At 43.5% G+C, this 27,510-nt stretch overlaps 1 protein-coding gene across 2 annotated transcripts; it reads right to left on the bottom strand.

Annotated features, from left to right (window-relative positions):
- Positions 1-707: 707 nt before the first annotated feature.
- LOC121545606 (6-phosphofructo-2-kinase/fructose-2,6-bisphosphatase 2) lies at positions 708-20,075 on the bottom strand. Of its 2 annotated transcripts, XM_041856270.2 has the most exons (16): positions 19,955-20,075; positions 19,336-19,603; positions 17,642-17,767; positions 17,185-17,281; positions 16,587-16,653; positions 16,393-16,467; positions 16,246-16,302; positions 15,994-16,118; positions 9,682-9,889; positions 9,352-9,498; positions 9,139-9,243; positions 8,923-9,052; positions 5,033-5,095; positions 4,815-4,879; positions 2,395-2,595; positions 708-2,129 (listed from the first exon to the last, which is right to left on the bottom strand). In XM_041856270.2, the coding sequence occupies exons 2-16, from the start codon at positions 19,430-19,432 to the stop codon at positions 2,076-2,078; spliced, it is 1,617 nt and encodes a 538-aa protein (XP_041712204.1). In that variant the 5' UTR covers positions 19,433-19,603; positions 19,955-20,075; the 3' UTR covers positions 708-2,075. The 2 variants fall into 2 exon arrangements, with proteins under 2 accessions (XP_041712204.1, XP_041712205.1); XM_041856271.2 differs by lacking the exons at positions 17,185-17,281; positions 17,642-17,767; positions 19,336-19,603; positions 19,955-20,075 and adding an exon at positions 17,004-17,087.
- Between the last annotated feature and the right edge of the window lie 7,435 nt (positions 20,076-27,510).

Below are 27,510 nucleotides of genomic sequence, written 5' to 3'. Positions count from 1 at the left end.
TATATTAGTCCTAGATGTGTCACAGGTCATATCCTAGGTCTAATATAAGAAGGTTGAGTGATTTATTGGACCTACAGTGAATTCGGAAAGTATTCAGATCCCTTCCCCTTTTCCACATTGTTACGTTACAGCCTTATTCTAAAATTGATTTAAAAATATATATATATTCCTCATCAATCTACACACAATACCCCATAATGACAAAGCAAAAACAGTTGTCTGAATTCTTTCCGAATGCACTGTAGGTTATTATTCCCAGGAAGCATCCCTCAGAATCTTGCCCTATTGCCAGGGTTCTGCCACATGCATGCCCTGGCTTTAGATAAGACAGGAAGTATTGCTGGAAACATCTAAACAGGAAGATACCACCCAATGAGCTCAATAAATCTGGACACACCCACACTGTGTACCAGAGGACCAAGTCAAGTCTAACTGCCATGAGCAAGACGTTCTGACAGATACATTATTTATTGAATCATTTACACTCATATCAGATTAATATTCCAGTGATTTAAAACATTTTACAGCATTGTGCCAGTATATAGATCAGTATACTGTAGTCTTACAGGCTACTTGTCTTCTGCCTATTTATATAATAACAATGTCTTGTAAGAGCCACAAAAGTAATGCTAGAAGTCCCTGTAGCTCAGTTGGTAGAGCATGGCGCTTGCAACGCCAGGGTTGTGGGTTCAATTCCCACGGGGGACCAGTATGAACAAATTTATGCACTCACTAACTGTAAATCGCTCTGGATAAGAGCGTCTGCTAAATTACTAAAATGTACTAAACAGTCACAGAGGCACTTTAGAGCAGCATTACATTGAACATATATCATTATGGCAGTAATAAACAATAAGATACACTTCACTGATCTTGCCCACCCATGTGTAAGTATGAAAGTACCTACGGTATCTTTCCTTATGCTGTGCTTTTTCAGGATGCAAAATCATGCAGATAACATCAGGAAAAGTAAAAACACAATGTCAGTTTAACAAATTTAAGAATAAATGCTGCCATTAACTGTAACTACAATAGTAGTTGCCATTTTAGCTGAGGACGTGTAATGAATGCATCTATAATGCAAATAAATTGGCATTTCACAACATGACCATGAATATGTAACTGAATTGCAGAGTAAAATGTGAACTCTATACACACACACAGTAATGTAACATGTAACATGTGACTAACTAATAACATGAATCCCTGAGCTGAAATTTTCAATCCTATATGGTGGTCTTTCAGCCTAACTGAGGAAAAACAAAGCTGGTCACAACGCTGTTCAAAAACAATGATATTCAACTATCCAATTTAAGACATACATATATCATTCATAAGAGCTTAAGTAATTGTACATTATAGACTTAAAGGATACGACAGTGTTTGTAGTCAGTGCTTTGTTTTTGATAAAATGTTCAGTTACCATGTAAAATAAATTGCAATAGACAAATCACTGAATTACTCTAAAATCTACTAAGACAAATATCCTCAAAGATATCCTCTATTTAACATCCAAAAGTTCTGTTTACAGTAAATTCAACTTTGAATGTTGATAAGTGTGTGTGCAAACAAGGCCATGTTTTTCTCAAATCATATCACTCTTCACCCACACACAATAGTCACAATATCTATCTAACAGATGTCAACAGAAACGAAACAGCTGTAGAACAAATTCTGGCCACTACAACAACCACACGCTGTGACCATTTGCGGCTGAGGTGGTGTGCTTGAACCACTGCTTGACAATCAAAATGGTAAGGCTGGCATGGTATGTAGCAGGCCTGAGCGTTAGGTGATGATTCCTCCTGGAGTGGAGGGACTAGGTACAGACAGAGGGCACCTGGGTTCAAATACTATTTGAAATCATGTCAAATACTTTAGCTGTGTTTTACAGTGCTTGCATGTTGAAATGGAACCAATAGAAAAGTCCCCAAAGTGCAAACACTGCTCATCTGGCACTCCTGGCAGGCTAAAGCAAACACTCAAGGTATTTACAAATACTGAAAATAGTATTTGAACCCAGGTCTGATGGCAGAGAGGATGTTGGGGAGTGGAGACGCCTGTCTCCGTCCTCTTCAACTGCGAACAGCATCTTCTGAGTCCCCTGGGCTGAAGCAGTTGAGAGACTCCTTCAGGAGGCAGAAGGAGGGAGAGACAGTGTTACCTCATGCTAAGCTGTGCCAAGGCCGAGCGCCGTCACCATACAGTTTGTTTTGTCTGGCCTCTACTACACTTGAGCTCAGACAGAGGAGGGTAAGGTCAATCACAAGACACAACTTACTCTGTTTTTAGAAGTTGCTGTTTTTAGAACATTCAGTTTAAGGACATAAGTAACATCATAAAAACATATGAAGAGAGAGAGAGACATCATTCATGCAGAAAGACAACACTAACTTGGTTTTGTGTCAACTCTGCTCCCTCAGGGTCCTCGAAGGACTGCATGCTGGGTATAAAGGGGGCCAGGGGCCGTCGAGATTGAGATGGGTTGCCAGCGCTGTAGAGGCGCGGACGCTTCACCTGGTCGTGACTGGACAGAGGGGTGAAACTGTTCCTCCGGAGGAATGTGTTGGGAACGACGTCATTACGAACTTTATCCTGGATAGAGAGGATGGAGGAAAGAGAAGGAGCATCAGAATCAGAGATAAATAAAGTTTCACTGTGTGTGTGCGCGTGTCTTGCATGCTACACATCTTGTGAAAACAATACAGCTTGAACAAACAACAGAATATTGAAGGCAGTGTCGCGGTTCCTTTCCCAGACATGTTAGCAGGGCTACGCTCAGTAAAAGGCAGTGTGGTCACTGGTCATGTTTATGAGTGTGACGCCCACACCACAAGGGACATCTGGTAAACACAGTGTACTGGGGACAGCACTGAGACACTGTGTGGCCTGTTCATACCAGAACTACATACTGTACTGTATAAGCAGAGCAGATCTCCAAATTAGAAGAAATTACATAAAATAGGCCCTTTGTATTGTTGAGGGTGGAAACTGTACTCTGGTCTTTTTTTTGGAGCAATTTCTCACACTATTTTGTATATACAGTGCCTTGCAAAAGTATTCATCCCCCTTGGCGTTTTTCCTATTTTGTTGCATTACAACCTGTAATTTAAATGGATTTTTATTTGGATTTCATGTAATGGACATACACAAAATAGTCCAAAAATGTCTACAAAATAAATAACGGAAAGGTGGTGCGTGCATATGTATTCACCCCCTTTGCTCTGAAGTCCCTAAATAAGATCTGGTGCAACCAATTACCTTCAGAAGTCACATAATTAGTTAAATAAAGTCCACCTGTGTGCAATCCAAGTATCACATGATCTGTCACATGATCTTAGTATATATACACACCTGTTCTGAAAGGCCCCAGTCACCTTTAAGCAAGGGGCACCACCAAGCAGCAAGCGGCACCATGAAGACTAAGGAGCTCTCCAAACAGGTCAGGGACAAAGTTGTGGAGAAGTAAAGATCAGGGTTGGGTTATAAAAACATATCAGAAACTTTGAACATCCCACAGAGCACCATTAAATCCATTATAAAAAAATTTGAAAGAATATGGCACCCCAACAAACCTGCCAGAGGGCTGCCCACCAAAACTCACGGACCAGGCAAGGACGCCATTAATCAGAGGCAACAAAGAGACCAAAGATAACCCTGAAGGAGCTGAAAAGCTCCACAGCGGAGATTGGAGTATCTGTCCATAGGACCACTTTAAGCCATACACTCCACAGAGCTGGGCTTTACTGAAGAGTGGCCAGAAAAAAGCCATTGCTTAAAGAAAAAAATAAGCAAACACGTTTGGTGTTCGCCAAAAGGCATGTGGGAGACTCCCCAAACATATGGAAGAAGGTATTCTGGTCAGATGAGACAGAAATTGAGCCTTTTGGCCATCGCACTATGTCTGGCGCAAACCCAACACCTTTCATCACCCCGAGAACACCATGTTTTTTCATCGGCAGGGACTGGGAAACTGGTCAGAATTGAAGGAATGATGGATGGCGCTAAATACAGGGAAGTTCTTGAGGGAAACCTGTCTCAGTCTTCCAGAGATTTGAGCCTGGGACGGAGGTTCACCTTCCAGCAGGACAATGACCCTAAGCATACTGCTAAAGCAACACTTGAGTGGTTTATGGGGAAATATTTAAATGTCTTGGAATGGCCTAGTCAAAGTCCAGACCTCAATCCAATTGAGAATATGTGGTATGACTTAAAGATTGCTGTACACCAGCGGAACCCATCCAACTTGAAGTAGCTGGAGCAGTTTTGCCTTGAAGAATGGGCAAAAATCCCAGTGGCTAGATGTGCCAAGCTTATAGAGACATACCCCAAGAGACTTGCAGCTGTAATTGCTGCAAAAGGTGGCTCTACAAAGTATTGACTTTGGGGGGGTGAATAGTTATGCACGCTCAAGTTCTGTTTTTTTGTCTTATTTCTTGTTTCACAATTCTTTTTATTTTGCATCTTCAAAGTGGTAGGCATGTTGTGTAAATAAAATGATACAAACCCCTAATAGGAAAAATGCCAAGAGGGGTGAATACTTTCGCAAGCCACTGTAACTTCATATTCTGAGGATTGACTCACTACTACCTAGAACTCTTCCAACGACAACTTCCCAGATCAGCCAGTTTGTTATGACTCGGCCGTTTACTGTACTAAAACATCAAAATGACCCTTGATGGAAAGTCGTTGGAACAGTGGCCAGAACTGGCCACATGCGTTACCGTTAAGAGAGGGATACAGTATATGAACCTATGAAATTAAGTAGAACGCACAGTAGATTGAACAGAGATTTGGCAAGGAGAGCAACTCACTAATGGCCTGTCCCGGTGAGTGTTCACAGCCTCCACTTTGAGGTCAAACGTGTCCACTTTACAACCTGGCCGAGAAAAACCAACAACAACAGAGAGAGAGCGAGAGAGAGAGAGAGAGAGAGAAAATAACAGTCAATGTTAACATGAGAGAGAGGGAGGAGAGAGAAAGTTGTTGTGTCTGAGACTGACACAGGGTAGTCTTGGATGAGATATCCTACCATAAGCCATGGGGGTGAGCTTTAGAACCGTGTGGAGGGGACACTTCAAGTAGGGCAGGTCATCTGTGCCAACAGAAACAAAGACACAATGACTGTCTTTAGAACATTGCATGTGAGATCAATGCGTCATCTCAAAAGGACTCAATCTTATGCAGTTAATGGCACATGATAGAGTTAATAATACATATATATATATATATTTAGAGATTATATTTAGATTAGCCGATATAATTACTCAATAGATTTCATTACTTCTCTTTCCTGACATTAGGGATCGGGCAGTGACAGTCAGAGGTGCCCACTGCACAGTCACAGTGTGGATGGCTTTACTAGCCTTTAAAATGCCCCTTAAGGCACAAACCACTTCCTTTCCTGACTTGGCAGACCTTTAAGAGAGCCATGTGACATTCTGTTTAGCCTCAACTTCTATTTCTGTCCTTCATCCAGGATGAACATCAGCAAAGGCAAACTTTTCCACTCAAAACAAGCAGAAGTCAAATTGTGTGTTTGTATGCTTGTATCCTGGCTAAAGTAATTGATTTTCCTAACGAGGGGCAGTGTGTGTGTCTGTGAATCTGTGTATATACAGGGCCTTCGTAAAGTATTCAGACACCTTGACTTTTTCCACATTTTCTTACGTTACAACCTTATTCAAAAATGTATTAAATAGTTTTTTTCCCTCATTAATCTACACACAATGCCCCATAATGACAAAGCAAAAACAGCTTTTAGACATTTTTGCTAATTTATAAAAAATAATAAACTGAAATATCACATTTACATAAGTATTCAGACACTTTACTCAGTACTTTGTTGAAGCACCTTTGGCAGCGATTACAGCATCGAGTCTTCTTGGGTATGACGCTACAAGCTTGGCACACCTGTATTTGGGAAGTTTTTCCCCATTCTTCTCTGCACACCCTCTCAAACTCTGTCAGGTTGAATGGGGAGCGTCGCTGCACAGCTATTTTCAGGTCTCTCCAGAGATGTTCGATCGAGTTCAAGTCCGGGCTCTGGCTGGGCCACTCAAGGACATTCAGAGACTTGTCCCGAAGCCACTCCTGCGTTGTCTTGGCTGTGTAGGGATGGTGCCAGGTTTCCTCCAGACGTGACGCTTGGCATTCAGGCCAAAGAGTTCAATCTTGGTTTCATCAGACCAGAGAATCTTGTTTCTCATTGTCAGAGTCTTTAGGTGCCTTTTGGCAAACTCCAAGCGGGCTGTCATGTGCCTTTTACTGAGGATGGCTTCTGTCTGTCCACTCTAAATTCCAAGCATCTGCCTCTAACCCTAGGAAGCTCTTTGCCACCTTCTCCTCCCTGCTGAATCCCCCCCTCTCCCTCTCTGTGGATGACTTCGTCAACCATTTTGAAAAGAAGGTTGACGACATCCGATCCTCGTTTGTTAAGTCAAATGACACTGCTTGTCCTGCTCACACTGCCCTACCCTATGCTTTGACTTCTTTCTCCCCTCTCTCTCCAGATAAAATCTTGCGACTTGTGACGGCCGGCCGCCCAACAACCTGCCCGCTTGACCCTATCCCCTCCTCTCTTCTCCAGACCATCTACGGTGACCTTCTCCCTTACCTCACGCTCATCAACTCATCCTTGACCGCTGGCTATGTCCCTTCCGTCTTCAAGAGAGCGAGAGTTGTACCCCTTCTCAAAAAACCAACACTCGATCCCTCTGATGTCAACAACTACAGACCAGTATCCCTTCTTTCTTTTCTCGCCAAAACTCTTGAGCGTGCCGTCTTTAGCCAACTCTCTTGCTATCTCTCTCAGAATGACCTTCTTGATCCAAACCAGTCAGGTTTCAAGACTGGTCATTCAACTGAGACTGCTCTTCTCTGTGTCACGGAGGCTCTCCGCACTGCTAAAGCTAACTCTCTCTCCTCTGCTCTTGTCCTTCTAGACCTGTCTGCTGCCTTTGATACTGTGAACCATCAGATCCTCCTCTCCACCCTCTCCAAGCTGGGCATCTCCGGCGCGGCTCACTCTTGGATTGCGTCCTACCTGACCGGTCGCTCCTACCAAGTGGCGTGGCGAAGGGCTGTCTCCGCACCACGTGCTCTCACCACTGGTGTCCCCCAGGGCTCAGTTCTAGGCCCTCTCCTATTCTCGCTATACACCAAGTCACTTGGCTCTGTCATATCCTCACATGGCCTCTCCTATCATTGCTACGCAGACAACACACAACTAATCTTCTCCTTTCCCCCTTCTGATAACCAGGTGGCGAATCGCATCTCTGCATGTCTGGCAGACATATCAGTGTGGATGACGGATCACCACCTCAAGCTGAACCTTGGCAAGACGGAGCTGCTCTTCCTCCCGGGGAAGGACTGCCCGTTCCATGATCTCGCCATCACGGTTGACAACTCCGTTGTGTCCTCCTCCCAGAGTGCGAAGAGCCTTGGCGTGACCCTGGACAACACCCTGTCGTTCTCCGCTAACATCAAGGCGGTGACCCGATCCTGTAGGTTCATGCTCTACAACATTCGGAGAGTACGACCCTGCCTTACACAGGAAGCGGCACAGGTCCTAATCCAGGCACTTGTCATCTCCCGTCTGGATTACTGCAACTCGCTGTTGGCTGGGCTCCCTGCCTGTGCCATTAAACCCCTACAACTCATCCAGAATGCCGCAGCCCGTCTGGTGTTCAACCTTCACAAGTTCTCTCACGTCACCCCGCTCCTCCGCACACTCCACTGGCTTCCAGTTGAAGCTCGCATCTGCTACAAGACCATGGTGCTTGCCTACGGAGCTGTGAGGGGAACGGCTCTGATCAGTCCCTACACCCAAACGAGGGCATTGCGTTCATCCACCTCTGGCCTGCTGGCCCCCCTACCTCTGCGGAAGCACAGTTCCCGCTCAGCCCAGTCAAAACTGTTCGCTGCTCTGGCACCCAAATGGTGGAACAAGCTCCCTCACGACGCCAGGACAGCAGAGTCACTCACCACCTTCCGGAGACACTTGAAACCCCACCTCTTTAAGGAATACCTGGGATAGGATAAAGTAATCCTTCTAACCCCCCAAAAAAAAAAAAAAAAACATTGTAAAGTGGTTATCCCACTGGCTATAAGGTGAATGCACCAATTTGTAAGTCGCTCTGGATAAGAGCGTCTGCTAAATGACGTAAATGTAAATGTCTGGCCACTCTACCATAAAGGCCTGATTGGTGGAGTGCTGCAGAGATGGTTGTCCTTCTGGAAGGTTCTCCCATCTCCACAGAGGAACTCTAGAGCTCTGTCAGAGTGACCATCGGGTTCTTGGTCACCTCCCTGACCAAGGTCCTTCTCCCCCGATTTCTCAGTTAGGCCGGGCGGCCAGCTCTAGGAAGAGTCTTGGTGGTTCCAAACTTCTTCCATTTAAGAATGATGGGGGCCACTGTGTTCTTGGGGACCTTCAATGCTGCAGACATTTTTTGGTACCCTTCCCCAGATCTGTGCCTCGACACAATCCTGTCTCGGAGAGCTCTACGGACAATTCCTTCGACCTCATGGCTTGGTTTTTGCTCTGACATGCACTGTCAACTGTGGGACCTTATATAGAAAGGTGTGTGCCTTTCCAAATCATGTCCAATCAATTGAATTTACCACAGGTGGTCTCCAATCAAGTTGTAGAAACATCTCAAGGATGATCAATGGAAACAGGATGCACCTGAGCTCAATTTCGAGTCTCATAGCATGGTCTGAATACTTATGTAAGTAAGGTATTTCTGTTTATCTAAATTATCTAAAAACCTGTTTTCGCTTTGTCATTATGGGGTTTGCTGAGGAAAAATAATTATTTAATCAATTTTAGAATAAGGCTATAACGTAACAAAATGTGGAAAAAGTCAAGGGGTCTGAATACTTTCCGAAGGCACTGTAAGTGAGTTTGTGTGTTTGTACCAGCACTCTTATCCAGGAAGTAAGCGAGCAGGCAGCGCATGACAGCCTGGTGACAGATGACCAGCACGTTGCCCTGTCTTTCCAGCTCCATGATGACCGGCTCTAACCTCTGCACCAGGTCCTGGTAGGACTACAGAGAGAGGAGAGGAACAAACTGAGCTCACTGCTTCAGATGAATGCGACAGATCTCTGTAGAGAGATAAGGAGTAACTGTACCTCTCCTCCTGGGTAGCGGTAGTGGTACTTGTCCTGCTCTCTTAAGGCAAACTCCGCAGGGTAGAATTCCTCAATCATCTCATAGGTCATCTCCTCACAAACACCCTGAGAAACATAAATACGTTTATTTATCGACAATCATTATTAAAAAATGTAACCCCTACCATGTTTCGTCTATGGGTCACTATTGAACCGTGGTGTTGTGGTACTGACGGCATCGATCTCGTTGAGTATCTTCCACTGCTCGTAGGGCACCCCGAGCTCCTCCGCAGTCTGGATAGTCCGTCTCAGCTGGCTGGTCCACACCTTTAGGTCTGGCAGACCATGCTCCTCCACAAAACCCTTCAGCGCTCCAGCAAACTGAGAGAGGATTAGAATCGGCATTGTAGGTTTATTTGTAGACAGTATGTAAGTGAGATGAAGTCATACAGTTATTGAGTGTGCAAGATGAATATATATATAGAACATAGAGCAACATAGCATGAAGTGGCACAATGGTTTCTGTACTTGTAATGATATACTAAAGGAAAAGTCGATCTATACCTTTTTCCCTTGAACAGACAGCATTGCGTCACCCCCGATGCGTCCCTTCATGTTGTGGTCGCTCTCTCCGTGCCGACACAGGTAGATAGAGTGAGAGTGCACGTGGATGTTCATCAGGTAGTACACGATCTTGCTCTGGATGTAGTCCTGCACCCTGTTTACCAGGAAGCTCCGGCCCACATTGATGACCTGGATGAAGGACAGGTCCCTAAGGGTCAGAGGTTAGAATGGAGGTCAAGATGGAATTGATCAGTGACCTGATAGCATCTTGATCCTATGCAGACTGATTGCTAATGACGCTAATAATGATCATCATGAAGATCTACTCATTAGCAAAATGTATTCTCAATACAATAGTTCGGAGAAATCAAAGAAATTGACAATAACTTTTAATAATAAAATTAGCTTCTCTCAAATATTAACACATTTCTCTGTGTAGAATATACAGTAGCTATTCAGTGCCTGCTATCTGTATGTATTAAATGGCCCGAACTGCTGAAAACAAAGGCTTTCGCAAGGCCCTGGCTGGCCCAGTAAGAGGTGAAGCAACTGTTCCTCTTCTCTAACTGGGACAATGTCCAGAGGAATTTACTGATGTTATGACTTGGAGGCCCAGGCTTGAGGAGAGCTCAGGCTCGAGATAAAATTGTATTTTGTACATTTCTTGAAGAAGATTAACTTCAGTACAAAATCATTGTGTTGTTTTATAAGGCTTATCATATGAGGGTCTATATCTAATAATACTATGGTGAATTAGGAATAATTACCAATGAAGCAGAAACAATTTTCTGTCAGGAGATTTAGAATTGGAAATCAGACCAATGATGTTAGGATGAGGAGTCAATGTGGTGACAAAGCAGGCCATAATCTGAAAAAACACCTTTGTCAACCTTGTGTGTTGTCTCCACCTACTGGACAAACGATGGAACTATTGATGAAGGTTTGTAAATACAAATGGCTTGACTGACAAAATGTATAAATTAAAGCTACACTGTGGAACTTTGTATGTACTGGTGTTTTTAGAGACCCCTGTGGCAAGAATGCAAAAAATAATCTAGATTTGAACACAATTCCCCAGAAACCCCCGCTCTCATGGGTAGTCGCTAGAATGACGTAGTCCATCAACATCCTCTCTAAAGAGAGTATAGGCTGATTTCTCCCTGCTCTGTTGGCAAGTATTTTTCTCAGCTCATATAGGAGTCAAAGGCCTAGTGCACTAATTTAGTGGAAAAACACAATTTTCTCAAAAAGGTTTTTTAATATATGAATTATTTTTTATTGGTGATTTATCACGGGGTGCAGCAGCACCCTCAACACCCCTACTTCCCGCAGCTATGGGTACATTGTAATAATGTTATAGCTACCATGAATTTCTCTGCCTGGTAAAAGATTAGATAGCTATCTGAAGATAGCTAGCAAGCTAGCTAACTTGGTAAAGACTTCTGAGTACTACGTACGTTTTCACACTTCCCGGGAGCAACCAAGTCTGACAATAGGAATATTTTACGTGCCTATTTAAATCCTTTGTAAATCCACTCCACAATAGCCTATCAACTTTTTAGGATCATCAAAGACATTACAATGATGAACCATGTTAATTTTGGCATTGATATCTTTAAAAGAAAATAAACTATTAACAATTCACTTTTTTGACTATGTAACGCTAATGCTTAATATAATCACACAAACAATCTTCTCATGGACTAAAAGTTTGAGAAAAGCTAAGAGATTGGTCAAAAGATGGCTGAGTTATTGAGAAATCAAAAATCGGATTTTATATGTCCATTTCAACCACTGTAAATCCACTCCACAGTGGCCTATCAACTTAAAATTTGTCATCACTATCTTTGACGTCTCTAAGACGAACCACACTGAATTTGATATATATATATATAAAAAAAGAGGAAACTATTAACAACTAATTCTTTGCATATGTAACGTTAATGCTCAAAATCATCTGCTCCTCATGAACCATGTCAGATTCACTCCAGATTTTGTATTTAGACTCATTACATTAGTATTTAATGGTTTTACGAAATAATTGTGGCTGCATTCAAATATGGCCGCACTGTACTTATAGATGCACGTTAGCACATATGCTAACGCAAGAAATACTTAAGAAATCTCCTTCTCATGAACCATAAATCAGATTGACTCCAGATTTGGTATACTGTATAGACTCAATAAATTAGCCTCTAATGAATTTGAGAATGATTAGTTGCTGCATTCAAAGTCGGCCACGCTACAGCACTAGATGGCACCATATCACACCAGGGCTATAAGAACTGAACCGATGGACATGGGGCCATCGGTTCAGTTCAAGCTGTGTGAATATAAAGTCACTTTAACCCTGATTGTTGCACCAAACTAGTTGGTGGCACTATAATATGCCATTTAGCAGATGCTGTTATCCAAAGCGACTTACAGTCATGTGCGCATACATTTTTACGTATGGGTGGTCACGGGGATCGAACCCACTACCCTGGCGTTACAAGCGCCGTGCTCTACCAATTGAGCTACAGAGGACCACACATAATTGGCACCATAGGATACTAGAGCAATATCTACTGATCAAGTGAACTTTGTCTCATGCAAATGAATGTTGGGTTTAAATTATGCAGACGAATAATGTGAAATACCGTGATTAGTATATCTGTATAATCACAGTTGCCCTATTATGTGATCTGAATGTAGTGAAAAATTCTGCTGCTTGCGCAGTCTGCATATTACAGCTGTGAGAGTGTATTGAAGTATTGTGGAGTGTACCAACTGAGATTTAGATAATTTAAACAAACAGATTTCAACAAAATAATGTACCAGAATTCAAAGATGACCGCAATATACCAATACACTAACGCTGAAAATATTTCACAATATTTCAAACCATTAGTCAAATTGACCCCAGAGTTGGTACAGTGAGGGAAAAAAGTATTTGATCCCCAGCTGATTTTGTACGTTTGCCCACTGACAAAGACATGATCAGTCTATAATTTTAATGGTAGGTTTATTTGAACAGTGAGAGACAGAATAACAACAAAAAAATCCAGAAAAACGCATGTCAAAAATGTTATAAATTGATTTTGCATTTTAATGACGGAAATAAGTATTTGACCCCTCTGCAAAACATGACTTAGTACTTGGTGGCAAAACCCTTGTTGGCAATCACAGAGGTCAGACGTTTCTTGTAGTTGGCCACCAGGTTTGCACACATCTCAGGAGGGATTTTGTCCCACTCCTCTTTGCAGATCTTCTCCAAGTCCTTAAGGTGTCGAGGCTGACGTTTGGCAACTCGAACCTTCAGCTCCCTCCACAGATTTTCTATGGGATTAAGGTCTGGAGACTGGCTAGGCCACTCCAGGACCTTCATGTGCTTCTTATTGAGCCACTCCTTTGTTGCCTTGGCCGTGTGTTTTGGGTCATTGTCATGCTGGAATACCCACCCACGACACATTTTCAATGCCCTGGCTGAGGGAAGGAGGTTCTCACCCAAGATTTCAATGCCCCGTCCATCGTCCCTTTGATGCGGTGAAGTTGTCCTGTCCCCTTAGCAGAAAAACACCCCCAAAGTATAATGTTTCCACCTCCATGTTTGACGGTGGGGATGGTGTTCTTGGGGTCATTGGCAGCATTCCTCCTCCTCCAAACACAGCGAGTTGAGTTGATGCCAAAGAGCTCGATTTTGGTCTCATCTGACCACAACACTTTCACCCAGTTCTCCTCTGAATCATTCAGATGTTCATTGGCAAACTTCAGACGGCCCTGTATATGTGCTTTCTTGAGCAGGGGGACCTTGCGGGCGCTGCAGGATTTCAGTCCTTCACGGCGTAGTGTGTTACCAATTGTTTTCTTGGTGACTATGGTCCCAGCTGCCTTGAGATAATTGACAAGATCCTCCCGTGTAGTTCTGGGCTGATTCCTCACCGTTCTCATGATCATTGCAACTCCACGAGGTGAGATCTTGCATGGAGCCCCAGGCTGAGGGAGATTGACAGTTATTTTGTGTTTCTATTTCTGTGTTGTCACCTTCTCACCAAGCTGCTTGGCGATGGTCTTGTAGCCCATTCCAGCCTTGTGTAGGTCTACAATCTTGTCCCTGACATCCTTGGAGAGCTCTTTGGTCTTGGCCATGGTGGAGAGTTTGGAATCTGATTGATTGATTGCTTCTGTGGACAGGTGTCTTTTATACAGGTAACAAGCTGAGATTAGGAGCACTCCCTTTAAGAGTGTGCTCCTAATCTCAGCTTGTTACCTGTATAAAAGACACCTGGGAGCCAGAAATCTTTCTGATTGAGAGGGGGTTAAATACTTATTTCCCTCATTAAAATGCAAATCAATTTATAACATTTTTGACATACGTTTTTCTGGATTGTTTTGTTGTTATTCTGTCTCTCACTGTTCAAATAAACCTACCATTAAAATTATAGACTGATCATTTCTTTGTCAGTGGGCAAACGTACAAAATCAGCAGGGGATCAAATACTTTTTTCCCTCACTGTACCTCCAACCTCACTTGATGATGAGTTTTGTGATATCCTTCTCCCAAAAAATCATATTAAACTATCTGTGACAGAAAACAAATATTGTGAAGGCCTAATTACACAGGACGAACTATGGTTGGCAATTGATTCCTTTCAGACGGGGAAAACCCCTGGCCTCGATGGCATTCCAATAGAGATATATCAAACTTTTTTGAACTACTGAAAGATCCATTACTATCATGTTTAAATTACTGTTATATAAATGGCAAATTGTCGGACACACAAAAAGAGTGACTGATCTCTCTCCTACTGAAGACCCTGTCTCTAAAAAAATTGGAGGCCCCTCACCCTTCAATGTTGCGTCGGGAAAAATATTGGCAAAATGTATTGCTCATAGAATTAAAAAAGGTCCTACCAGACATTACTCATCACGATCAGACAGGATTCTTAAAAGGAAGATATATTAGAGACAACATTAGACAACTACTAGAAATAATTGAAAACTATGAGAATGCAGGGAAACCAGGTATACTCTTTAGAGCAGATTTTGAATCTGTTTATAAGTGCCTGGATTTTCTAAGATGGGTAACAGTCATGTACAACAATCCTTTATGTAAAATAATAAATAACGGTTACTTCTCTGAGAACCTTGAATTGTCAAGAGGCATAAAACAAGGTTGCCATACTTATTTATTATGGCCATTGAACAGTTAGCTATAAAAATCTGATTTAATGATAACATTACAGGGCAAAAGATTATGCATTAGAGACAAAAGTATCAATGCAAGCCGGTGATTAAAGTTCTCTCTTGAGTCCTTAATCTTCAACCTTGAAGGGCCTTATTGAGGACCTGGATAATGTATTCTGTTTCTTTGGACTAAAACCCAACTATGATAAGTGTATTATATTACGGATTGGGTCTCTTAAAGATCTAAACTTTAACATTGCCATGTGGTCTCCCGATTAAATGGATGGATGGTGAAGTGGATGTGCTTGGTATACATATCCCGGAAAAGTTGAGCGATTTTGCAACTATTAACTTTGATAGAAAACTTTGCAAAATAGATAGGATCTTGAAACTGTGGAGAGGGAAACACCTGTCCATCTACGGGAAAATTACTCTTATTAATTCTCTAGTGATATCGCAGTTTCCATATTTATTCATGGCTCTACCGACTTCAGAAGAATCCTTTTTCAAATCATGCAAGAAAAATATATCTCATTTTATTTGGAATTGCAAAACAGATAAAGTTAAATGGGCATATGTATATAGTGAACATGAGTTTGAAGGGTTAAAACGATTAAATATTAAAGGCATTAAACCTCCCTCTTAAAGCCTCCATTATACTGAAATTATATCTAAAGCCAAACTGGTTTTCCAGCACGCTACTAAGAGGCACATCCAATGTTCAAATGGGGGCTTTTTGCTGTTAAACATATTAAAACCAACCATTTCCGGAGGATTGACAATGGATCCCTGTTTAAAGTATTGTCCTTTTTAGATGAAGTCATACAGAGTTGGTTACAATTCCAATTTCATCCTCCAGAAGAGGCAGAACAAATATTACAGCAAATAATATGGCTAAACTCCAACGTATTGAGAGGAAAGACCAATTTTCTAGGAAGAAATGTATAAGGATGGTATGTTTCTAAATTGTAAGTAAGGACGGTAAAATTGTCACACAAGCAATGAACAAAGGTTTATGGAGATGTATACTCAATACAAAAGTATAACCAACTCTTCGCAGCTCTGCCACAAAAATGGAAGAGGCAAACTTTTGAACGGTAGTGTACAAAATGCAGTATTAACCATTTAAAATAGAGAACGTCTTACTTGTCGTGTTCATCAGGGTCTAATGGTTGGTACATGACTTTATAACATTCTATTCTCTTCAGGAAGTCCTCCATCACACTCTCTCTGTCTCTTTCTGGGTAGTCTGGACTGGACACCTTCACATCCTGGGGAGGAGAGGGAGGTGCACAAGACTTAAAGTGTGGAAATCCTTAAGAAGATTATTATAGAATGTTTTAATGAGAAATAAAACTCATAATGTAGTTAAGTTTTTAAATATGCAAGTTAATTTACCATAATATTAGCAGCAATGACATCAGGGTCGTCACACAATGACTCCACAAAAAACACCTGCGAAAGAGACCAATCTTTGAAGATACACTTCACTAAACCATTTTGACAACAATAATTGGGAATAATAATAATAATAATAACACTGACCTTGTAAGCATGTTCCTTTGCAAAACTAAGGATTAATTCTCTCCTCTCTCGGGTGGTGTTTGTGGCATCAAAGACCTGAAAGACATAATCACATCTCACTGATATCTCAAAGTAAGCTTGTCTTTTCAGTTTAATATTACTATTTTGTCTCCAATTACTCAAAACAGCAGAGAGAGCAGAGAGTAGATACTCACAGCGATCTGGCCCCCCTCTTCAGTCAGATAAGCTTTGACATCCTGCAGAGCCACCAGAGCACACTGCCTGTAGGGACACAGTGACCCACATCAATAACAATTGAAATGAAAAATCAGTAACACTTCACTTAAAGCCGACAGATATAATGCATTATGTTGCTATAATGCATTGTAAGACCATGTATGATGACCCCATTATGTCTTAGTAACATTTATGTTCAATCTGTTGAAGAATTATAGCATAGAAATACGCAATATATTACAAGCCTTATAATAATACATTATAGGGTTCATATAACGCTTATAACAAGTATCATACCTGTTGGTCTAGCAGCTAGCATTAAACTGAGAGAAAGGAAAATGGCGGGCGGCCAGGTGACTCACTACCATTGAGATCCTCACTAAAAAAGTAATTACATTAATTGTCTCAATCCAGTAGGGGGCCTTATAAACCTCAGCAGGGTTTTCAATACAGATAACACCTGCCTGGAGCTGGAGAAAACATGGAGGGCATATTCTAGAAAAAAAAAGGGTTACTGTAATACTGAACAACTCAAAGGAACCTAATTCTTCTGCCACAGGTCCAAAAATACTATACTTCCTGATTTCCATGGCCTCCTCGTTGTCATGTCTGAAGAAGTCATAGGACTTGTAGGCTTTCACAGCCTCTCGCCTGTAGACCCCCAGGTTGAATACTGCAACACAATACAGGGCCTTCATCAGGTGATGAAAGGCACAACATGTTCTTGTAATCAGTACAATGTCATGTGACATTTTCCTGAACTGTGGAAGGAAGACATGGGTTCTGCAGCATCGCAGTTCAATTACATCATTCACTATACTGTAAATATATCTACACAAAAGAGCCCTTTGATTGGTAGTCCACACAAAGGAATTAATTTACACATCGTATAGAGGATTATGTTTGTATTGAATACAGTAACATGAATAATGAGGAAAGTGTGGCTTCAATGTTTATCTTCCGGTTGGGCAGGTCTGGAAAAATATTGAATGAAAATACAGTATAGTACATAGAGTGAGGCCTTTATACTAACCCTTGGTTGGCACTCCTATCCAGTTGAGGTAGCGGGTCAGCTTTTTGGACATGTAGGTTTTCCCTCTGGCAGGAAGACCAATCATCACAATCACAGTGGGGGAGTTGGTCATGTAAGAGGCCCATGCTGTTCACACAGACAGAGAAACATAAATCCCAACCAAACAACTTACTTTGAAATGTCAATAGAACGTAGGCTAAGTATTTTACCATGGCACAGTAACTCCATTATATTTTATCATTGTTAAAAAAAAAAGGCCAATATGTTTAGAGAGTTGATCTATTTTCAATTATTCCTTTGGGTTTCTTTTTTCATCCAGATCTTCTCACTAGCAGTGGTTAATGTTTTTCAAACAGCAGCTGCTTAGCAACTGACTGTCCACAGACACTGTTAAGTCCTTGCCCAGAAATGTAAAAATTAAGCCTGGTGTTCTGAAGAATGTTATTGTTAGTGTGTGTCTCTCTCTCTCCTTTGGTCTGTTAATGCAGATAGATTTAAAAAACCACCAACACCAATCCTCAGTCCTTTGCACACAAACCCTTGCTATGCTTAACAAGACCAGGCATTACATTTGCATGCTACACATTCCTTAAACCAGCCCTGTGGCTTAAAAATGCAGTGGTTAGCAAGCAGCCAACCGCAACAGATTTGTGTGTGTGAATGCGAGTATGAGGTATGAGTGTGTTCGGGATATCTTGGAACCATCTCCAGTTCCTAATTACAGATTCCTCAGAGTGGACTGGACTGGCTAGTTAAAGGTCCAATGCAGCAGCTTTTATCTCAATATCAAATCATTTCTGGGTAACAATTAAGTACCTTACTGTGATTGTTTTCAATTAAAATGGTCAAAAATAAACAAAAATAGCATCTTAGGGCAATTTCTCGAGCAAGAATTTTGCTGGGACTGTCTGCATGGTCTGAATGGGGAGGGGAAAACTGACAATTAGCTGTTATTGGCAGAGTATGGAACTCTTTCATATTGGTATTTAACTAATTTTCCACATGGTGATGTCAACATGGAAGGCTGAAACTCCATCCCACCAAAACAGGAAGAAGTTTTAGGTGGTATTTTCAAACAGCTCTTAAACTAAAAGGGCATTATCATAATTTTCACAATTTCACAGTATCATTCTAACCTCATAGTGTGGAAATATATATATAAAGACACCCGGAAATCTAGTTGACTGCACTGTGCCTTTAATGCTAGATTTATTTCACTGGGGGTGATCGCAAAAACACATGCGCTGATGACTGCACACATCACATCTAATCTAGTTTGAACAGAAGTGTGAAGAAAGGCTCTATGCCTAAGGTAAACTATCAGAGCACCTTTCACATGTTGTATGCAGGTAGGGAGACAAGAGATGCCTAGTTTCACATTGCATGACAGGGGAGGAAGGGGACGTTTGTCCAAGTGACAAGCCAGCGAGGCAAAAAAATAGGGCTGATTACTTGCTAAAAAATTGCATTTTGTGTTCATTTCTAAATGTCAGATTCTGCACAGCCCAATTCAATTCCATGTAATCAATGTAATTGCCTTGTGTCGTTAGGAACATAGCTCACATTGGTTATGCAGCAGCTTGCAATGAATACCCAAAGATCAGGTTGACATTTAACCTAATTGGGTTAATACAGGAAAGGGACCAGAATAGACTGGAGCATATGAGGCAGGCAGACAAGACACTAGTACTTACAGCATTTCTTCAGTACTTCATTAGCCCTGAGTTCCGTTCTCTTCCCCTCTGCTGAACTTTCCAGCACTGCACTGCCTTTCTGTTGGCGGGCAGCCATGATGCTAGTAGACACAGCACACTGTCACTGTGCTGTCCAATGACTGGTCCTGTCACGGCAGGGTCGCCTGGCTAGTCCTGTCACGGCAGGGTCGCCTGGCTGGGGGCTCTCTCTGGGACTGGGAGGTCAGGACACTCTAGCTAAGTGAGGTCATCATCTCTGCAGAAGATTCTGCAGATAACATAGTTGTTTAGTCTATCTTCCCAGATTCCATAAATTGTTTACTTTCAAACAATCATAGCTAGCTAGCTGAGTAAATATTTTACACAATTAGTTTAGCTAGTTAACCTATAAATACGCCTAGCTACTGTTACAGTGCAAAATATGTCTAGCTAGCTAAGCATAATACATATCCTTTACATCTGAAGAAAGTGACAGTTTATTTTTTTTCACACGTTCATATGACACGCTTGTTCTATCTACAACAACTTGAAGACATAAGACCGGTTCAGCTACAACTTCATACTATGCAACAACAACCGTTTCACCTCAGCACGACGGATAATTTACAGAAGCACTTACCAAAATGACAACAAGTGAGTCGACAGACACAATATGTCACTTTGTAACCACTCTGTACAGTAGCTATTTCATCTGTCTGCTCTCACGCTCCGAGGTATTCTATTGTTTGGCTCCTCCCCCCCGACACTGCGGGAAGGAAATCAACATGCGCAATGACTGACGATGCACACACGGTAACACAGATAGAACAATGAGACAGATATTTCACCGGATGTATAAATGTGAAGCATCCGCTTTGCGTTTCCGCTCACTATCAAATATGGTAGTAAGAGGAAGCCCAGTGGCCGGCAGTGGGGGAAGATGGATTTTGACTGACATTCTGAAAGTTTTCTCATCGATGAATCATTTCATCTCAATAGAGTTTTCTGTTCCCAAAACTACAATCTGTTAAGAACAGAGTGTACTAAGTTTTGTAGACTTTACCCTTTGCCAAAGTTGTTAAAACTTGCGTTGTTTAGAAGGAGTACAGAGGCGAATTGAGTTATTGCACACGCACACTTCACAGAGTAGACGTTCTCTAACGGAAATATGCAGATGCATGCTAGAAGGGGCCAATAGGATCTCGCTAGCTGTGTGGGCCAGAGACGGATAAACTAAATCCTACCGGTGAGCCCCGTTTCTCTTAAAAAATAAACAAAATATTAGAGAATGTATCTAATTACCTTCTACTCAATATACTCTTTAAACTAATTTCCTGTATCCCCTTCTCCCTCATACTAGATCTCAGCCTCTCTTTCCCTCTCATACTGCCCACACTGTATCAATACATGCTCCACTGTTTCTGTTTCCTGGCAATAATCACACCTTCCTGTTGCATGCATTCCTATAACATTAAAGTCTTATTCAATCGGCTGTGTCCCACCCTTAATAAATAGCCTCCTCTCTTCTGTCCCTTCCTGCCGTCCTCCCCAACTTTCCTATGTACTTGAAATAAATGCCTGCTCTTAGTATCTCTATTGCACTGCTCCTGCCATCTCTGCACCACCACTGTCCATATCAGGCTTTTTGCCACTGCCTTGCTTATTGAAACTACAACATCAACATCCCCACTACTAAGTGCTTGTTTAGTCAGTACATCAACTGCCTCATTCCCCTCCACCCCCAAGTAAATATGATCTGTATACCCATCTGTCTAATCCTGCCATGGGTTTGTAGTACATCATAAAGCAGGTATTGTCTGCTACGTGAGCTAAAGAACTGCAGACTCATCAACACTGCACATGAATCAGAGCAAATAACTACTCTATCTGGCTTGACTTCCTCCACCCACTGCAAGGCCAACAGTATGGCCATCAGCTCCGCCGTATATAGAGCCAGATGACCTGTAATATGTTTCCTGACTACCACCCCACATTCCTGCACTACAAATGCTGATCCAGTACGTCCTGTCGTTTGAACCATCTGTGTAAATGGCCACAAAATCCTGATACACAGTATCCAGACGTCCATTAAACAAATCAGATTGATCAACACCCAATAATTAATTGCCAGCTGCTGTCTCCTAACCTGCAATGGCATATCCCCCATCTCCACCTGTAGTGCAGACACTGGGGAGGTCTGAAACACCCCACTACATATTTTGTGTCCTTGCCCCTGTATGACATCTAGCCTTTCTAATGAGGTCCGGGCTGCCGAACCATATGCTATACTGCCATAGTCTATTACAGATCAGATTAATGCAACATACATGGTCCTCAATGAGGAACGGCCAGCCCCCCACTCCTTCCCCGTCAGACAGCGCATTACATTTAGCACCTTCTTACACTTTCCCACCACTCTCTCAATGTGTTCTGCCCAGGTCAGCCTAGTGTCAAAGTACACTAAGGGCCCCACCCTCTCCAAGTTTCTCCCATATAACCTCAAGTGTACCTCATCTCCCACCTTCCTCCTGGTAAAGAACACTGTCTGAGTTTTCTCTACAGAGAACCTGAATCCCCACATTAATGCCCACCGCTCTAGCTCATCAATTGCTTCCTGTACCTTCCTGACTATGTATGGCACATTTCTTCCCCTCTTCCATAAGGCCCCATCATCTGCAAATAACAACCTCCCAATATCCGGCCGCACCTGAGAGTAAACATCATTGATCATGATTGAGAACAACAGAGCCACTGAATCACTCTCCCCTGCGGTGTACTGTTATCCACCAGGTAGCTGCCTGATACAGACTTCCCCACCCTCACCTGAATAGACCTTCCAAACAGGAAATCCTTTATCCAGTTCCCTTCCACATCATACCATATGCCTTCTCCACATCAAAAAAGACAGCTACAACAGGCTCCTTGTTCACCTGAGCCTTCCTGATCTCTGCTTCTAAGCAGAACACTAGGTCCATAGTTCCCCTCCCCTTCCTGAACCCACTCTGATGTGACGATACTAGCCCCCTGCTCTCCAGGAAGTAAGTTTACCTCTCCGAAATCATACGTTCCATAATCTTACATACATGTGATGTTAAAGATATTGGCCGATAGCTTGATGGCCTCGTTGGGTCCTTCCCTGGCTTCCGGATTGGTACCACTCCTGCCTCCTTCCAGCTGCCTGGTAGTTTCCCCTCCTCCCACACTCTGTTGTACAACACCAATACCTTATCCAGTGCCTCATCACTAAGACGGGCCAACATAACATAGCATACCTCATCTTTCCCAGGTGAAGATAACCCAGCTTTACCTATTGCCATTTACATCCCCCCTCCTATCCAGCACTCCAGGGTCCTCCTCTCTCTTTCTGTCTCTCCCCCTCTGCCCCTTCTCTGACAAAATTTGCCGAGCTATGCACTTGGACAAAAGCTTTGGCCATCATCTCTGCCTTCTCCTCATGTTACTGCCATATCCGCCCCACTCGTCAACACTGGGTAATCCCACTCCCTTCTGACCCCACTCATCCTCTTAATCATCTCCCACAGCCCTTCCAATTGCCATGACCTCTTTGCCTCACCAGGGCCTGCTTATACTGAATCAGATGTGTCACACACCAGTAATGTCATCAAAGATGGTGGATAAATGAAGATAGTTCACTCAGGCCGTTTACCATTGGAAAATAAATAGTCAGTTCTGGTCTACTTAAAGTGGAACTGACAACGTTTTAACTACTTTGCATATATATAAACATTTTCAAATTCCCAGTTTATGCTACAAAACCAACTTTATAAGAGGTTTAAAAATAGGTTCTATTTGACCAAAGATTCCATGACGTACAGTAAGGCATTGTTGGCAGAATAGATGGATGCAGTTCAATGCATGATTAATATAATTCACCAATAGATTTGTTAGTAGTCCATAAAATATTGGTATCAGGTTGTAAATCACTGCTGGCCTGGTACATTGTTTGCTGCCTCCACCCATTCGGGATGTACTATTTCAGTTTCATGACAAAAACTAAGGCTGGGGAGGTCACTACAATCAAACTAGCAAGGGAAATGATCAAAAGTCAGTCATAACATGACTAATAGGCTAGCGTATCTATTTATGTAGCAAGCTACAAACACGGCGCCTACCGTTAGCTAGCCAGCTAGCAGCTGGGAGGATGTCATGTCATTGGAGAAGTGGGTGGGTGACCGACTTCTCCCCTCATATAATTTTTTGGTGGCTACAGCTAGAGATGCAGGTGTAATTTGGTTAGCTGGCAACAAATGTGAATCGCTTTGCTAGCTATGCTGCACTTGAACGACTGTTATCCAGTTAGCATATCTCTTGGCTTGCGTTTGCAAATTCACTCTGGTTATCTACTCCGATTTCATAATTGGCCATGTGCATGTTATTGTGATGGACGCTGTAGGAGAGAGGAATAACGTTGTGGGAAGGACAAAAAGTGAGTAAAAAAACACGCTAAATATTATTTCAAATACAAATGAACTTTCTTCTGTCGGTTCTTGTTTTTTTTTATGTCACAATTCCAACCATCCTCCTTTATCCGGGCTTGGGACCGGCAAACATTTTTTATTTCATTATTTTTTTAGTTTTCTTAAGTTTGGTTTGGTTTTTAACCTTATGGTCCACTTAGGAGCCTACAACAAGTCACAGTAAAACATGAACATTTTTAACCATAACATTTAAAACATTTTTTTGTATACAATCTACATGAACAATCTAAATGTACTGTGATGTCACGAGAGGCTACACAGCTTTCAGCGGGATTGCTCAAGTAGTGCAAGGAGACCAGGTTCAACCAAAACAAGGATTTTATTAAAGGTCTTGGGAAACTAACGAAATTATAACACAATTCTGTTCTCTGGTGGCTCTTTAAGGGTTAACAGTTCAGGGATGTCTCTTCCACATCCAAAATCATAACTCTCCCTCGCTCAAATAACTTTTCCCCAGTCTTACTGTATTCCACGTTGCAGCTAGTGGCCAACCCAGCAAAACGTCCTTCCAAATGTCCCACACGTATTTCCACAGGTGCATATATCCAAAGGTGAGTATTTCCCAAAGGTAAGTATCTCCAAATCCTTATATTCCTCATGGAAGTGGACGTGCAGCACTCTTGTCCTCCAGAGAGCCCAGGTTGGAGACTGTGTCTCTTCACCCCCCACACACTCCCTCAGTGTGTCTCTTCACTTCCCAAACCTTCAGCTCATCAGCTCCTCATTTGTTTCAGCTGCGTGGGAAGATTGGCCATAGAGGGGTGGAGTTCCCGACCATACCAGCAGATGGAGCCATAGCTGTCTGGGTTTGCAGCCACCTCAGGGGGATGTAACGTCCCTCCAGGACACAGCCTCTCGTGACATCACACATCCCCCTCCTCGGGACCGACGTCCTCGTCGGGGTAAAGGCAGCGAAGAAGGCATCACGCCGGGAGAGGGCGTCCGCATTGCCGTGGTGCTTGCCAGACTGCTCTCTCTTCAACTCCTCCAACTCTAGGCCCAGGGACTCAGCCTCCTGTTGTCTCTCCTTGAGTTTCTTACTGAACGCATCAGCCTTGGTTTTAGCAGAGTTTAGCTTCTGTTGAGCAGCTTTCAGTTCCTTCTCTCTCTCTGCCTCCGCATTCTTCATCTTGTTCTCCAACACCTTGTACTTCTCCTCTGCCTTCTTCTGGACCTCCTTACTACTGCGCAGGGTCTCCTCACACTCCTCGATGGTCCTGCGCAGCCTCTCCAGCTCCTCCTGTTGCTTATGGAAGGAGCTCTGTTGGAGTTTAGCCTGGAGGATATCTAACTCTTCTGTCTTCATGTCTAACTGTTGCTTTAACAAACGATACCTCTCAGCGGTCCCCTTCAGACCAGACATTTCTTTGTCCAGATTCTGTAGCTCCGTCTCTGTGTCGGTCTGGGCACCTGCCATCCCTATCAGAGCCCGGGCGGGAGTGAGTAACTCGGAGGATTGTACCGGAGCCTTCCCAGGATGAGTCTTGCCTCTCCGTTTCCGAGGTACTCGGGTTATCCTCTCCTGAGACTCTCTCCAGAGTGGGTAAAAGGCTGGGCAGTCTCGTCCAATTAGGACAGGGACGGGAGGGAATCAACCACCCCGCCGTCGTGTGTATGGTTCCCCGTGTGCTGGTCATTGTAAGTTCAGTAATGGGGTATTCTCTGGTGTCCCCATGGACACAGGAAACTGGGAGGACTTTCCCCGGGGTCAGACACGTTGGGCCCACCAAATCCTTACGCACCAGGGTGGCCCGGCTACCAGAATCCAGTAAGGCCTCCACATCATGGTGATTCACAGTTACCGGGCAGGTGGGGGGTCGATCTGGGCCGCCATCCACGACTCCCAAGAGCGAGGCAAAACGGTGTGTGGGTGCTGAGCTGGAGGACTCCGCAGTGGGCATAGGTTCCTCGGCTGGTTTCCCACACTGCCAGGAGATATGTCCCATCTCCCCACACCGGTAACACTGTCGAGTTTCCCCCTCCTGGTGTACTCTTCTTGGACCCGCCTGGTTTCTGGCTCCCCCTGGAGCCGGGATAAGTCCTGACGTGGCTGGGTTCGAGACCTTGGGGTCCTTTGGACGGGTTCTTCCCATTTGTGGTGGGGCCGCACTCCTGGGGTCTTTTCGGGAAGCATTCAGCATCTCCGCTGTGGCCTGGTACTTTTCCACAGCTTCCACGGTCAGATCAGCCGTGGTCAAGGCCTGTTGACTGATGAACCGTTTTGCCTCATAAGGCAGGGCGCGTAGGTAACGATCCACCACAACGGCCTCCACCACCGCCGCTGCTGTATTCCTCTGCGGATCCAGCCATTTCCTTGCGATTCGGACAAGTTCATGCATCTGCGCCCCGAGGAGGTTGGTCTGGTTGGAAGGTCCAGCTGTGAAAGCGCTGGGCCATACCAAACTTTGTGAGTCCATATCTGCTGAGGATCTCAGACTTCAGGGCATCATAGTCAGTAACCTGGTCAGGGCCCAGGTCCCGGACAGCATTCAGTGATTCCCCGGTTAGAAAGGGGGCTAACAGACCAACCCACTGTTGCTTGGGCCAGGCTTCCCCTAGTGGCCGTGGCCTCAAATGCATGCAGGTATGCCTCAATGTCATCGGTAGCTCCCATCTTAGATATAAAGTCACTTGCCTTTATTGGGCGGGTATTTTGGACCACCCTCTGTCTCTGCAACTGCAATTCCTCTGCCTTCAGAAGGTTGGCTTTCTTTTGCTCCTCCAAGAGAGCCACGTTTGCTTGCATCTGGGCTTGCTGGCCAGCAACAAGGGCTTTCAATATGTCCTCCATTTCAGTCGGGCGGGGAGCCTACGGCCAACTTGGAAAACTGGGTGATCAAACCTTCGGTATCCTCCTCTGACATGCACTATTAACGCTTGAGCGTGCCCGTATTCTCCACCATCTGTGATGTCACGAGAGGCTACACAGCTTTCAGCGGGATTGCTCAAGTAGTGCAAGGAGACCAGGTTCAACCAAAACAAGGATTTTATTAAAGGTCTTGGGAAACTAACGAAATTATAACACAATTCTGTTCTCTGGTGGCTCTTTAAGGGTTAACAGTTCAGGGATGTCTCTTCCACATCCAAAATCATAACTCTCCCTCGCTCAAATAACTTTTCCCCAGTCTTACTGTATTCCACGTTGCAGCTAGTGGCCAACCCAGCAAAACGTCCTTCCAAATGTCCCACACGTATTTCCACAGGTGCATATATCCAAAGGTGAGTATTTCCCAAAGGTAAGTATCTCCAAATCCTTATATTCCTCATGGAAGTGGACGTGCAGCACTCTTGTCCTCCAGAGAGCCCAGGTTGGAGACTGTGTCTCTTCACCCCCCACACACTCCCTCAGTGTGTCTCTTCACTTCCCAAACCTTCAGCTCATCAGCTCCTCATTTGTTTCAGCTGCGTGGGAAGATTGGCCATAGAGGGGTGGAGTTCCCGACCATACCAGCAGATGGAGCCATAGCTGTCTGGGTTTGCAGCCACCTCAGGGGGATGTAACGTCCCTCCAGGACACAGCCTCTCGTGACATCACAGTACCAAAAAGAGACAACAGAAAAAACTGTCAATGGCAATGTGAGAAAATGATGGTAACTAGTCTGGCCCTAATTCAGGTTAAAAAAAAAAATATTCAGACCCCCCTCCACACACACACAGGCTGTGCTGGCTCACAGAAAGAGTGGGTCCTTGTCATTTT

This window comes from Coregonus clupeaformis, chromosome 30, assembly GCF_020615455.1.
Source record: "Coregonus clupeaformis isolate EN_2021a chromosome 30, ASM2061545v1, whole genome shotgun sequence".
Lineage (NCBI taxonomy): Eukaryota > Metazoa > Chordata > Actinopteri > Salmoniformes > Salmonidae > Coregonus > Coregonus clupeaformis.
This window is presented reverse-complemented; position numbering and strand designations above follow the sequence as displayed.